The sequence below is a fragment of the Erythrolamprus reginae genome, chromosome 1 (assembly GCF_031021105.1).
Source record: "Erythrolamprus reginae isolate rEryReg1 chromosome 1, rEryReg1.hap1, whole genome shotgun sequence".
NCBI lineage: Eukaryota > Metazoa > Chordata > Lepidosauria > Squamata > Dipsadidae > Erythrolamprus > Erythrolamprus reginae.
In genome coordinates, this window is record NC_091950.1 from 194,326,980 (window position 1) to 194,341,898 (window position 14,919).

A 14,919-nucleotide genomic window follows, 5' to 3' on the forward strand; every position below is an offset into this window, starting at 1 on the left:
TGACTGTCTTTTTATGACAAATGGGTTTTTTATTATGGGGTTTTAGTCTTAGACATAATATTCAACTTCTTTTTTATTGCCTTGTATCTATTGTATTTATATTATTATTGTAAGGGCAGCTTACAAGTTGAATAAATAAATATACATATAAACACACAGACACAGGCTTGCCAGCAAAGCTTTTGTGGTCTTATGAAAGGCCAGCAGGGTGGGAGCAGTACCGGACATTGGGCGGTACAGTTGTATATATATACTGTATAATATACAGACAAAACTTCAGTATTTGGGAAAGGAAGGGGGAAAGGGAAGATATTACTGTAAATCATATTGGCTTTTCACTGCCTAAGATGTCATGCAGATACAACTATAGATCGTAATACTTTTTTTAATACTTAAGTTAGAATCCATGGCTTCAGTCTACACATTTACTTGAGTGTAAATGCCACTGAACTCAGCAACATTTAATTTGTGAACAGATATTTCCCTGTTCCGAAGCAAATTCAGCTATAGCAAATTCTTAAAAATTTATAGTTTTTAGTCTGAAACTTAACCACTCCCTGTTTCATCTGTGGACGAGCAAAGAGAAGCTGAATTAATGGGAAATTTAATAGTAATTACCATATGGTACAGTCAAATTGTCAGGCAGTTATACCTCTTATTATTGCCATTCCCTGCTCTGTTCTCCCCGTGCATAATTTAAGTACTTGCGTATTTTTCCTCTCTGTCGTTGCTCTCAGAAGTGGTGTGTGTAGACTTGGGTTGGAACAAAAAGTAATGTTTAAACATCTGAAATATCTCATTCCTTCATTTACCAGGCTGCCTTTGAAAAAAAGAAGTTTATGAACACAATTGAGTTCGGGGGTTTTGTCTTTTCAAGTGAAGAGTCAAAAAACTCACAACTACCTGGACCAATCCCTGCAGTTTCCTTGGCAAAGATTTTCCTGAACTGGTCTCCCCTTGCTCCCTTGCTAGGACCAAGAGAGAGTGACTGGCTCAAGGGCACCTAGCTGACTTCTTCCCTAGTGTATTTTCAGGACTAGAATTCATGGACTCCAGCTTTCTAGCCTGGTGTCTTCATCACAAAATCAGTGGCTCTTATAGGAACATAATAAAAATGCCAGGCTCAGTTTGTGTGGCTGTATGTACGCATTTTGTCACAAGCACTGTGCTTTTTCTAATGAACATAGCAAAATGTTTTCCATCTTATTTTGAATATAATATCACTGCTTTGCATTCATCTGTAGGAATCTTACATGAAGCCAGGGAGTCCAGTTGCTCCAGTTGCTATCGACAACAAACAGAAAATATTATTTGTGTGCGTGTGTGTGCGTGTGTGTGTGTGTGTGTGTAAGCATTTATGAAAAGCCTGATTTCTCTGTCTGTCTGTCTATCTATCAGCTAGCTATCCACAGGCACGTATACCCCTACATATCTATATATGTATGTCTTGGCATATTTGGGTTTCTTCCCGTGTAAGTTACAGAGAATCCTGGCGACGTTTCATCGAGGTCCCACTCGTGATCTTCAGACTGGTGCTTTTGGCTTTGTGCTCGGTGTGAACAAAGTGTGATCTGAGCTGCCATCTATAAATACAGATGGGTGGGTGTGGAGTGCTGGCTCAGCTGCTGCAAGCTGTGTTGAAACTTCCTGATTAGTTAGTTGGGTAACACCTGTTGGGCAATTGATGTTTGCATATGCCAAGACCTACATAGCTGTACCTATGAAAATATACAAAAACATATACATGCATACACATGTACGCGCACACACCCACAGATGTATTTGGGTCTTTACCCAGGTAAGATCGATAGTATCTTGTCATCTTCAGGCTGGTGTTTTTGGCTTCGTGCTAGGGTGAACAATGCATGGTCGGGACCGCCAACTTTATGATATATAGAATTTGGGATTACATTCTGTTTCAGTTGATGCAAAAGAAGCAAGATGAAATGCCCACATTCTAATAAATGTTTTGAGCTGTAAAATTTTGTAGCCATAATGTGTGCCAATTACAAGTGGTTTCCATTAAGAAGGAGCGTAAGGTGATAAGAAGGGGAAGGGAGAGGTAGACTCTGAAAGCATTGTATCCTGTACTGATTTTGTAGATAAGTATCTCAGGGAGACATATTTATCATTTAAAATATTTCTAATAAGCACATGCTCAGATGACTGTGGAAGAAATTAGATCAAGTGGTGGTCAAAATGTATTTAAACAGAACTTGGAGGACCATAACTGAATCGACACAGTACTATCTCTGTTGGTTGTGTGCCAGTATTTAAGTATTATTATTCTGAACTAGGTAATCACCTGGCTGATGAATGAATGTGTATGTATGATTGGGTGAATATGAGCGATTGGTTTTTAGAAATTGGGATTTTAGGATGTTTTTAGATTTAGATTTCTAGCTGCCCCAAGTCATCGGAGAGGGGTGGCATATAAATCCAATCAATCAATCAACCAATCAAATCAATCAATCAATCAATCAATCAAATGCTTTGCATTTTTCTTGTTGTGAGCTGTCCTGAGTCTGAGGAGAAAGGTGGCATAGAAACCAACCAACCAACCAACCAAACAAACACACACACACCACACAAAATACTATCTGTTGGTCAACATTTCTCTTTACTGTCCTCCAATCTGGGAAGTAGCCTTTGACACAACTGTTCTTTGGGAGGCTGTATTTTTTTGGCACTTTTTTCCCTTGTTTATTGGTTGGGTTGAAAGATGTCACCAAAGTCACCAAAGATGTCAGATATCATATACAGTGAACCCTCGAGTTTCGCGTCCTCAAGGATCGCGAAAGGGCTATTTCGCTATTTTAAACCAATTGTTACCATCTCGATTCTCGCGAGCGCTACATCGCGATTTTCCGGAAAAAATTTAAAAAAAATTTAAAAAAAAAAAAATTTAAAAAAAAAAAAAACTGCTTGGTTTTTCCCGCCCGATGACGTCACGCGTCATTGCTGATTGGCCGAAATCTCGGCCAATCAGCTTTGCAATTGCAATCAGCTTTGCAATTGCAATCGGTTTTGCAACTTTTGCAAAAGTTTTTGCAGCCGTTCCTTCGAGCCTTCGAGCCGTTCCTTCCAGACGTTTCTTCGAGCAGTTCCTTCGAGCAGTTCCTTCGAGCTGTGTCTTCCATCTGTGCCTTGGAGTTGCTGTGGTTTGCATCTGTGTCTTCCATCTGTGCATCTGTGTCTTCCATCTGCCTTGGAGTTGCTGTGGTTTGCATCTGTGTCTTCCATCTGCCTTGGAGTTGCTGTGGTTTGCATCTGTGTCTTCCATCTGTGCATCTGTGTCTTCCATCTGCCTTGGAGTTGCTGTGGTTTGCATCTGTGTCTTCCATCTGTGCCTTGGATCTGTTTGGATCTTCTTTGAAGATGGCACCTAAACGTTCAATCCGGAGTGGAGGCGATGCTAAAAAGACCCGGAAGATGTTGACAATCAAGGAAAAGATTGAACTGTTGGACATGCTGAAAGCGGGACATTCTAATGTAGAGGTTGGTCGCCATTATGGGCTCAACGAATCGACTGTGCGATACATTAAGAAAGATGAGAAGAAGATAAGGCAAACTTCTCTGATATCATTCAACAAGGCTGCCAAAAGAGTAGTGACGCCTAGAAACAAAAGGCTTATGAAGATGGAAGCTGGTTTGTCTGTGTGGCTAGAAGACTGCCGAAAAAAGAGCATTGCTTTGGATACGAACACTATCCGAACCAAGGCGCAGCAATTGTACAACCGTCTTGAACACACAGATGCAGATGGGGTAGACCGAGGTAAGGAATGGTGTTTTTTATAAGTGTATTTAAGTGTTTTTTAAGGAAGGAGGGAAGGAGAGAAGGGAAGGAGGGAGGGAGAGAAGGGAGGAAGGAGGGAAGGAGGGAGGGAAGGGAGGGAGGAGGGAGGGAAGGAAGGAGAGAAGGAAGGAAGGAGGGAAGGAGAGAAGGGAGGGAGGAGGGAAGGAAGGAGGGAAGGAGGGAGGGAAGGGAGGGAGGGAAGGAAGGAGAGAAGGAAGGAAGGAGGGAAGGAGAGAAGGGAGGGAGGAGGGAAGGAAGGAGGGAAGGAGGGAGGGAAGGGAGGGAGGGAAGGAAGGAGAGAAGGAGGGAAGGAGAGAAGGGAGGGAGGAGGGAAGGAAGGAGGGAAGGAAGGAGGGAAGGAGGGAGGGAAGGAGGGAGGGAAGGAAGGAGAGAAGGAGGGAAGGAGAGAAGGGAGGGAGGAGGGAAGGAAGGAGGGAAGGAAGGAGGGAGGGAAGGAGGGAGGGAAGGAGAGAAGGGAGGGAGGAGGGAAGGAGGGAGGGAAGGAAGGAGAGAAGGAGGGAAGGAGAGAAGGGAGGGAGGAGGGAAGGAAGGAGGGAAGGAAGGAGGGAGGGAAGGAGGGAGGGAAGGAGAGAAGGGAGGGAGGAGGGAAGGAAGGAGGGAAGGAAGGAGGGAGGGAGGGAGGGAAGGAGAGAAGGGAGGGAGGAGGGAAGGAGGGAGGGAAGGAGAGAAGGGAAGGAGAGAAGGGAGGGAGGAGGGAAGGAGGGAGGGAAGGAGAGAAGGGAAGGAAGGACTGTATGCTTTCATTCAAGTCACTTCTCTCTCCCTTTCCTGTCATTCTCTGTAGATGAAGGCGCTGATGACCCTGGAGACCCCCAGCCGTCAACATCTGCTTCTTTAGCCTCAGCCCCAGCCACATTCACAGCAAGCAAAGGGTGGTTTGAGAAATTTCAACGGCGCTATGGCCTGAAGAGTGTGTCATTGCACGGAGAAGCTGCCTCAGCAGATACAGGTGCAGCCGAAAACTTTGTCCAGGGCACGTTTAAAGAGCTAATTGCAGAAGGGGGCTACCTTCCAGAACAGGTGTTCAACATGGACGAAACAGGCCTGTTCTGGAAGAGGATGCCTTCAAGGACTTTCTTGATGCAAGATGAAGCCAAAGCCCCTGGCTTTAAGGCCATGAAAGATCGGGTGACTTTGATCATGTGTGGGAATGCAGCAGGCTTTTTGCTGAAGCCAGGGCTAATCTATAGGTCACGAAATCCAAGAGCCCTCAAGAACAGAAACAAGAATTCATTGCCAGTGTACTGGATGCATAATCCTAAAGCATGGATTACAAAACCCCTCACGCGGGACTGGTTTAATCAGTGCTTCATCCCACAGGTGCAGGTTTATTTGGCTGGCAAAGGACTCAATTTCAAAGTGCTTCTCCTAATGGACAATGCGGGAGGCCATGATGACCTGGAACATGAACATGATGGGGTGCAAGTCGAATTCTTGCCACCAAACACCACATCGCTTATCCAGCCGATGGATCAAGGTGTTATCCGCGCATTTAAGGCACTGTACATGCGCAATTCTCTTGCAAGCATCGTGGCAGCAATGGATGCTGATGCAAACTTCACATTGAAGGCCTACTGGCGTCAGTACACAATTGCATCTTGTCTGACGAACATTCGGAGTGCCTTAGTGGATATGAAGTCGCAGACAATGAATGCCTGCTGGAAGAAATTGTGGCCAGAAGTGGTGCATGCTCACAGGGGGTTTGCTCCCGAAGAAATTCAAGATGCTGCAGTCCAGAACTCTGTGAAGCTGGCACAGGCACTGGGTGGAGAAGGCTTCGTTGACATGACACCAGAGGAAGTCAATGGTTTGCTTGATGAGCATGGCCTACCGCTGACAGACAAAGATCTGGAGGAGCTGACCAGGTCAGCGAGTGAAGAAGAGGAGGAAGAGGGAGCTGAACAAGGTGAGGAACAAGAAGATGTTGGCCTAACGCTGGAGCGGCTTGCAGAAATGAACAAAGCTGCTGCAAATCTCCAACGCATGGCGGAACTTTGGGATCCCCACATGACTCGCTATTTTCAATTTAAGGCCTCCCTTGACAACACCATTGCACCATACAGAGCCTTGTTAGCCAAGGAAAAGAAAAAGCGCCAACAACTGCCCATAACTATGTTTGTCACGAGAACCAAGAGGTCTGCCACAACATCACCTGCAGCGTCCATTGTAGACATGGTGATAGAAGAAGATCCCGATTTATCCTAGTTATGCTAACCCCCCCCAAAAAATGTAAAAATGTAAATAAATATTTTTGTTATTTCTATCAGGATGACTAAGTGTGTTATTCAATGTGTACAGTACAGGTACAGGTAGAGGTACAGTACAGTACATTAAGGGGATGGGAAATGGTAATTTGTGGGTTGACAGTGTTGGGACTGAGTGGCATAGAGAAGAATGAATGAATGACTGAGTGAGTGAATGAAATTCAAACACAGGTGAGGGCTGGGGGGTTTTATTCTAGCAACTTGGTTGGGCAGTGCAAGAAACCAGATTTGAAATGAAGTCTGGGATCAAAAAGGTAAATTTCCTCACTGAGGACTAGTAAATTGGTTGGGCAGTGCAAGAAACCAGATTTAAAATGAAGTCTGGGATCAAAAAGGTAAATTTCCTCACTGAGGACTAGTAAATTGGTTGGGCAGTGCAAGAAACCAGATTTGAAATGAAGTCTGGGATCAAAAAGGTAAATTTCCTCACTGAGGACTAGTAAATTGGTTGGGCAGTGCAAGAAACCAGATTTAAAATGAAGTCTGGGATCAAAAAGTAAATTTCCTCACTGAGGACTAGTAAATTGGTTGGGCAGTGCAAGAAACCAGATTTGAAATGAAGTCTGGGATCAAAAAATAAATTTCCTCACTGAGGACTAGTAAATTGGTTGGGCAGTGCAAGAAACCAGATTTAAAATGAAGTCTGGGATCAAAAAGTAAATTTCCTCACTGAGGACTAGCATAGTGGTTGGGCAGTGCAAGAAACCAGATTTGAAATGAAGTCTGGGATCAAAAAATAAATTTCCTCACTGAGGACTAGTAAATTGGTTGGGCAGTGCAAGAAACCAGATTTGAAATGAAGTCTGGGATCAAAAAATAAATTTCCTCACTGAGGACTAGTAAATTGGTTGGGCAGTGCAAGAAACCAGATTTGAAATGAAGTCTGGGATCAAAAAATAAATTTCCTCACTGAGGACTAGCATAGTGGTTGGGCAGTGCAAGAAACCAGATTTAAAATGAAGTCTGGGATCAAAAAGTAAATTTCCTCACTGAGGACTAGTAAATTGGTTGGGCAGTGCAAGAAACCAGATTTGAAATGAAGTCTGGGATCAAAAAATAAATTTCCTCACTGAGGACTAGTAAATTGGTTGGGCAGTGCAAGAAACCAGATTTGAAATGAAGTCTGGGATCAAAAAATAAATTTCCTCACTGAGGACTAGTAAATTGGTTGGGCAGTGCAAGAAACCAGATTTGAAATGAAGTCTGGGATCAAAAAATAAATTTCCTCACTGAGGACTAGCATAGTGGTTGGGCAGTGCAAGAAACCAGATTTAAAATGAAGTCTGGGATCAAAAAGTAAATTTCCTCACTGAGGACTAGTAAATTGGTTGGGCAGTGCAAGAAACCAGATTTGAAATGAAGTCTGGGATCAAAAAGTAAATTTCCTCACTGAGGACTAGCATAGTGGTTGGGCAGTGCAAGAAACCAGATTTGAAATGAAGTCTGGGATCAAAAAGGTAAATTTCCTCACTGAGGACTAGTAAATTGGTTGGGCAGTGCAAGAAACCAGATTTGAAATGAAGTCTGGGATCAAAAAGGTAAATTTCCTCACTGAGGACTAGTAAATTGGTTGGGCAGTGCAAGAAACCAGATTTGAAATGAAGTCTGGGATCAAAAAGGTAAATTTCCTCACTGAGGACTAGTAAATTGGTTGGGCAGTGCAAGAAACCAGATTTAAAATGAAGTCTGGGATCAAAAAGGTAAATTTCCTCACTGAGGACTAGTAAATTGGTTGGGCAGTGCAAGAAACCAGATTTGAAATGAAGTCTGGGATCAAAAAATAAATTTCCTCACTGAGGACTAGTAAATTGGTTGGGCAGTGCAAGAAACCAGATTTAAAATGAAGTCTGGGATCAAAAAGTAAATTTCCTCACTGAGGACTAGCATAGTGGTTGGGCAGTGCAAGAAACCAGATTTGAAATGAAGTCTGGGATCAAAAAGGTAAATTTCCTCACTGAGGACTAGTAAATTGGTTGGGCAGTGCAAGAAACCAGATTTAAAATGAAGTCTGGGATCAAAAAGTAAATTTCCTCACTGAGGACTAGTAAATTGGTTGGGCAGTGCAAGAAACCAGATTTGAAATGAAGTCTGGGATCAAAAAATAAATTTCCTCACTGAGGACTAGTAAATTGGTTGGGCAGTGCAAGAAACCAGATTTAAAATGAAGTCTGGGATCAAAAAGTAAATTTCCTCACTGAGGACTAGCATAGTGGTTGGGCAGTGCAAGAAACCAGATTTGAAATGAAGTCTGGGATCAAAAAATAAATTTCCTCACTGAGGACTAGTAAATTGGTTGGGCAGTGCAAGAAACCAGATTTGAAATGAAGTCTGGGATCAAAAAATAAATTTCCTCACTGAGGACTAGTAAATTGGTTGGGCAGTGCAAGAAACCAGATTTGAAATGAAGTCTGGGATCAAAAAATAAATTTCCTCACTGAGGACTAGCATAGTGGTTGGGCAGTGCAAGAAACCAGATTTAAAATGAAGTCTGGGATCAAAAAGTAAATTTCCTCACTGAGGACTAGTAAATTGGTTGGGCAGTGCAAGAAACCAGATTTGAAATGAAGTCTGGGATCAAAAAATAAATTTCCTCACTGAGGACTAGCAACTGAAGACTAGCAACTTGGGCAGGGCAAAAAAACGGGGCGAATAGGGGAGAGGGGCGAATCGGGGCGAATCGGGCGGGCGGCGAGGAGCTCGGAGGCGCTGGTGGGGGGTGGCCGGCATGGAAAGTAAACATTGCCAGCCTCCGAACTGCCGTCGCCCCACCATCTGCGCATGCGCGGCCATTTTTTTTTAATTTTTTTTTAAAAAAAGAGATCACGCATGCGCAGATGATGCTTTTACTTCCGCGCCGCTACTTCGCGAAAAATCGACTGTCGCGAGGGTTCCTGGAACGGAACCCTCGCGAAACTCGAGGGTTCACTGTATCATCAAAGAAAAGTGCACTCTACTGTCTTCCTAAGGTAGCAGGCTGAGTCATGTTACAAATATGAATTAATCATCTGAGTTTAAACTGCATAACTAGAACTTCAACTTCAGTTTTTTATTAGATTCATGTCAATGTCTTTAAGCAGAATTTGCTTACAGGTTTAGCTGGATGACACAAAGTAGCATATTAAGGAACAAATGTACCAGATAGGCACATTGAAAATAAAATTTCTTTAAATAATACAGTAGGATGGGAAGAGAATCTTGGTTTGTGCTATGGGCAGCTGGTCAAAGGTCTGGAAACCTTTGTAGACTTGGGTCAATGACAGTATCTTCTTACATAGATTCTGTGATATCTTGCAAAATGTTAACTCTCGTGTTATTTGAGGAATCTTATTCCAGGATCTCATACAGAATGTGAAATGTTCCTATTGTTTAGCCCCTGAAATATACCAAGAATCAAGGAATCTGCACATTCATAGAAGAATTCTGTAATACAAAATATCTAGCTTAAGAAAATCTCCATGTAAGCCCAATTAGAAAATAAATGTTTTAATAAAGGGGCTGAAGGCAGAGACTAGTTTTAAACAAGGTTTTAAATTTCAGTGGGAACTTTCTTAGCCACCCAAGTGGCAAATTGTGATGAAATTAATCCATACAGCAGGACACCAAGAATTAAAACTGCCCTAACTCTTGCTGAAAACCCATCCAGATTAAAGGGATATCATGTCCTCTATTAGGAAACCAGCCTTTCAATGAAGAGCACATGTTCAACAGCCTACTTTGATTTGACTAACTTCATTTTTTAAATTTCATATTCTCCTAAAAATGATTTGCTGTATCCATCATGTAAATGTGAACATTTCTAGCAGGATGAACTTTTTTTCAATCTGGTTATGAGCTTGAACCTTTCAACGGCAGAAAATGAGCTGAACTCTAAGAGATGTGGCACATATGCTCTAAAGAACTGTAACTAGTAAAAAGAGTTTCTTTTTTATAAATACCAGTAACTCCTTCTGACATTTACAATTGTGTCCGATTCATTTCCACAGTCCATGATTGCAGAAATGTTTAAAAAATTAGCAAAGAGTCACCCTACAGGTAAGGAACTTTGCAAAGGTTTAGGATATTTACATTAGAAGCAGTAGATCATCGAAGTGTAAACAGAAAACAGAAATTTGAGTCAAACACTGAATGGATGATTGGACTACGATGGCTTGAAGAAAATTGGGCATGTTGCTGTTTTTTTTAAATAGAGTCTATGTCCAGTCAAGAAAACATTTGCTATTTTGGAGAATGGTTTGCCTAACATATGCATTGGGACATTTCCAATTGCTAAGAAAAATAAAAGAAAGATCCTTATTTATTAAGTATGAAGGCTGATAAACTTGAATGGAAGGTATTGTGATTCAGCCTGAGGCTCCTCAGGGACCGGCTGCGTCTCTGCTGGATCCAGGCCCGGAGGAGGAGGAGGACAGTGAACAGGAGGGGGAGGACCAGGCAGACGGGAGAGAGGAAAGTCAGGAAGAGGATGAAGGGGAGCAGCCTGAGAGACCCGGGGGGGGCTCTCCCCAGCCAGTAGCCTGGCCTCATTGGATGAGGAAGCACAGGCTATAATTGACATGAGACAGCGACGTGCAGCTCAGAGACGGGACCAATTAGAAAGGTATTGGCATCACTGAATTGGCAACAGCTGGGTTTGGGTGTGGTTCTCCTCAGCAGGGTTTAAAAGGCAGGCCAGCCTTTAAGCCATGTGGAGCGTTATCAACTGGAAGTTCTGTGAAACTGCTTTGCTTCTCGGCGTCTCTGATCTTGGCTTGTGGCCTAGAAGACTGGAAGACTTGGGGGAGGCGTATGTTTGTTATCTCCAGCGTTGTTTTTGACAGCAAGAATCCTGTTTTACTTCATGGCCTTCGTGAAACATCTTTGAAGTTCCAGCGTGTTCCTGTTTGTAAGAACATTTTCTGTTACCTGTGTTTGCTTTGAATTATATAAACTACCTTTGCTTTTTACCAGTGTGTCTGGATTCTCTTTTTGGGTTGGTGTTTGCGTCTGGAGGGACCCAGACAGAACAGAAGGTATATAAATATGAAAAGAATGGAACCTGTCTCTGGTGTGATTAAAATAAGCTGCACAATTTACAACCTCTGCAGAAAGCTGGGATTTACCTCACAAAAGGATAAAAGAAGGCTAGATAGGAAATGAAGGATGAATTAAGTTAAGACAAGATCATCTAGGCCCTTTCTGAACAAATACAAATACTGTATCCTCCTTCTCCTGTCCAATACTTCTTGGAGATATTGCTGCATAATCTTAAAAAAAAAAAAAAAATTGGGTTACAGAGATTGAAACAAAAACGCTCCAGTGGGGTCACACTGTTTTTATTGTGCTCTAGACTTGCTACCATTTGTCTCAGATGAAAGCTTCCCTACCTCCTCCTACAAATGCTTCGCAGGGGTGTCATAACTAGGCTGGTGAGTAGCATATAAGAACAGAGATGATCATCAATATCCACGCAAGGAATCTCAGTGTTCAGCATTTGTGGAGTCGTGAAAAGCTGAAGCTGTGCAACAGAGGTGAGTAGGAGGTGACCCTGAAAGCCTCTTCCAACTCCATGATTAATTGCCCCGACATTCCTGACCCCCATATCATGCTGTCAAGATCACATAACCCCCATTGCTTTTTGTGGTGTAAATCAGGTCAGGAACTGACTCCTGGTCCTGTAAACCACCCTGAATTAAATAGGAAAAGAAACAAAGCACAGAGTCAACATGTTCATGCTGAGGTCACTAACCAGGCCACATCTGAATGATGGGGCTCTTTAGTATCTGTAAGGGCTGCATAGAAATAAACGAAAAGTCCATACTCACAAATGCGACTTAATGCCAATTAATGACAACTTTGCAGTTAGTTTGCTATGACCTTGTCATTTCTTTATTGGATATCTTTCTACTAGGTTCATTTGCTGGTTTGTAGAGCAGCGAGCGAGTAAATAAAAGAAGGCAAGCATCTTTCTTCTCAATTTGATTACATTTCTATAGCGATCAGCTGTACTCACTTTATATTAGACAAGCTAGTTTCTTTATGTTACCTGTTTCTCCTGATGTTGACAAGCACATCACCAAGTTACCACATAACATAAATGCAGTGACCATCAAAACACAGACCTGTGATCACCAAAATGTGCTTCATTGGCAAAGAAAGGCAAGCGGAAGGATACATAGAGGGGTGTTCAGGTTACAATGTGTATTTTTTGCAGATATCAATCATAAGGTTTCCAGATTTTTAATTTTTTTTTACACATAATAATAATAATAATAATAATAATAATAATAATAATAATAATAATTTACTGGATTTGTATGCCGCCCCTCTCCGTAGACTCGGGGCGGCTAACAACAATGATAAAAACAACATGTGACGATCCAATAATAAAACAACTAAAAACCCTTATTTATAAAACCAAACATACACACAAACAAACCATACATAACTTGTAATGGCCTAGGGGGAAGGAATATCTCAACTCCCCCATGCCTGGCAGTATAAATGAGTCTTGAGTAGTTTACAAAAGACAGGGAGGGTGGGGGCAATTCTAATCTCCGGGGGGAGTTGGTTCCAGATGGCCGGGGCCACCACAGAGAAGGCTCTTCCCCTGGGGCCCACCAAATGACATTGTTTAGTCGACGGGACCCGGAGAAGGCCAACTCTGTGGGACCTTATAGGTTGCTGGGATTTGTGCGGTAGCCACAGTGGTTGTAATGTAGTACTGAAGGTAATTCGGCTGACTACCAGCTTTCTGCAATTTGGCACTTCGAATCTCATCAGCTCAAGATTGACTCAGCCTTCTATCCTTCTGAGGTAGTAAAAATGAGAACCCAGATTGTTGGAGACAATGTAAACTGCTGATAGAGGGCTGGAAAGCACTGTGAAGCAGTACATAGAGTGGTGGGAAAAGTATTTAGTCAGACACCAATTGTGTAAGTTCTCCCACTTTAAAAGATGAGAAAGGACTGTAATTAATATCATAGGTAGACCTCAACCATGAGAGACAACATTTGCAATGATATTTGAATCCAATTCCAAATGTCTCTCTCTTACACCAAAGAAGTGATGCTATGGATGTGCATGAGGGTCTTCTGACCTGTTTTACTATGGACACCATCTCTCTGCTGCGAGCAAGGGAATCAGATGACTTTTCAAATATTTTATTTTAGAAGTTTTCCAAGCCATGATAGATCCATCACCACAGCCCTCTTGGGATTTGCAGCGTTGACTTCCTGTTTTGTCTGACCCAAAAGAAAACTGGGTTACTTGCTATCCCAATCTGATGGATTGATGGAGGATAGAGTGATGGAGGCAGGCTTAAAGGGGCACAGGAAGACATTCAAGAGAGAGGAAAGGAATGGGAAAGAAAACATTGCTTAAAGCCACCCCTGCCGTGGACTCGGCATGGGCTTCTGAGCTATTCCCTTGTTGGTTTGCCTTCTATACACTGAAAACGCACAAATATAAGGTTGAATGAATGCTTTGATGTTCAGGATCCATGAATCCCTTGTTGTGTAGTATTCGGTTTTGACTTTTGAATAAGCTGCTTATGGTTTCACACCTGCTCTTGGAAGTAGATGCTGTAGCTAGTCAAAGCCATCAAGGAAGTTTAGAAGAGAAGCCCACATAATAAAATACTATTGCAGTTTGCCTTCTTCAACCAGTATTCGTAAACTTCTCAAAACCCACCTCTGCCGTCAGGCATGGGGGAATTGAAATATCTTCCCCAGGCCTATATAATTTATGTATGGTGTGTTGTGTGCATGTTTTTTAAATTATGGGTTTTTAACTTCGTTTTATTAGGTTTGTATTGTACATTGTTTCTATCACTGCTGTGAGCCGCCCCGAGTCTACGGAGAGGGGCGGCATACAAATTTAATAAATAAATACAGTGTGCCATTTTTGCATTTAGCTCTCATGGCTCATACCTAGCTATAGAACATTCTTTTTCATCTTTTTAATCCATATTGAAAGAAATTGTATATAAAACAGGTCAAGAGAATGAGGAAAGAAAGATTTACCTACACCTTTCAGTCTAAGATTCTTCCAAATTTAAGATGAGAATGAGAATCAAAACTACTTTTCCACCCAACAACTGGTAGCTTTAAATATTGAAAATACAACTGCCAAAGTATCAGGCAATTGAAAGTTATCATATAAATTATGCCCATTGTTTTGGAATTTTATTGCATGTATTCAGTATAAAAATAGAAGTAAAAGTGAGGTGATAAAGCTAAAAATCAGGAAACTAAGAAAAACTTATGGTAGATACAGAAAATCTTGGAGATATACTGTATACATACATACATACATACATACATACATACATACATGCATACTTCAAACATATAAAATCATCCTAAAGCAATAATGTATGTATGGATTTCATACTCAGCATGAGTTCAACAATTTAACAATATATACCATGAAGTATAATAATGTAATAATGTAATTATCATAATAAAATTTATCAAATTTCATATCTATCCTATGAAGCTCATTAGCATTTTAACCAACTATTCATGTCAATGTGAATTTTATTGCCAAGTATGAATGTGCTGTAGCAATTATTAGATTATTCAGTTAATTGGAGTTATTCTCATATACTTCTCATAGACAATACTGTTAATATACCTTAAGAAAATTAATAAAAATGGTGTTTTATATATATATATATATATATATATTTATATATATATCCTTTCAATTATTTACAGTATATTCTTTCAATTATTCAGGAATAATGGATTTAAATATTTAAAACTATTTATCTCAGGGCACTTCATGGCTACCAAAGAATAAATCCAATTAGGGAACAGGATTTACTTCCATCCAGGTTTTTCTCATTAGCCTGATTAT

General features: G+C 41.4%; 1 protein-coding gene across 1 annotated transcript; it reads left to right on the forward strand.

The window, feature by feature from the left end:
- Nucleotides 1–2,946: 2,946 nt before the first annotated feature.
- Nucleotides 2,947–6,048, forward strand: LOC139159949 (tigger transposable element-derived protein 1-like). The gene is made up of 2 exons (XM_070737444.1): nt 2,947–3,775; nt 4,602–6,048. The coding sequence occupies exons 1-2, from the start codon at nt 3,379–3,381 to the stop codon at nt 6,020–6,022; spliced, it is 1,818 nt and encodes a 605-aa protein (XP_070593545.1). The 5' UTR covers nt 2,947–3,378; the 3' UTR covers nt 6,023–6,048.
- Nucleotides 6,049–14,919: the final 8,871 nt, after the last annotated feature.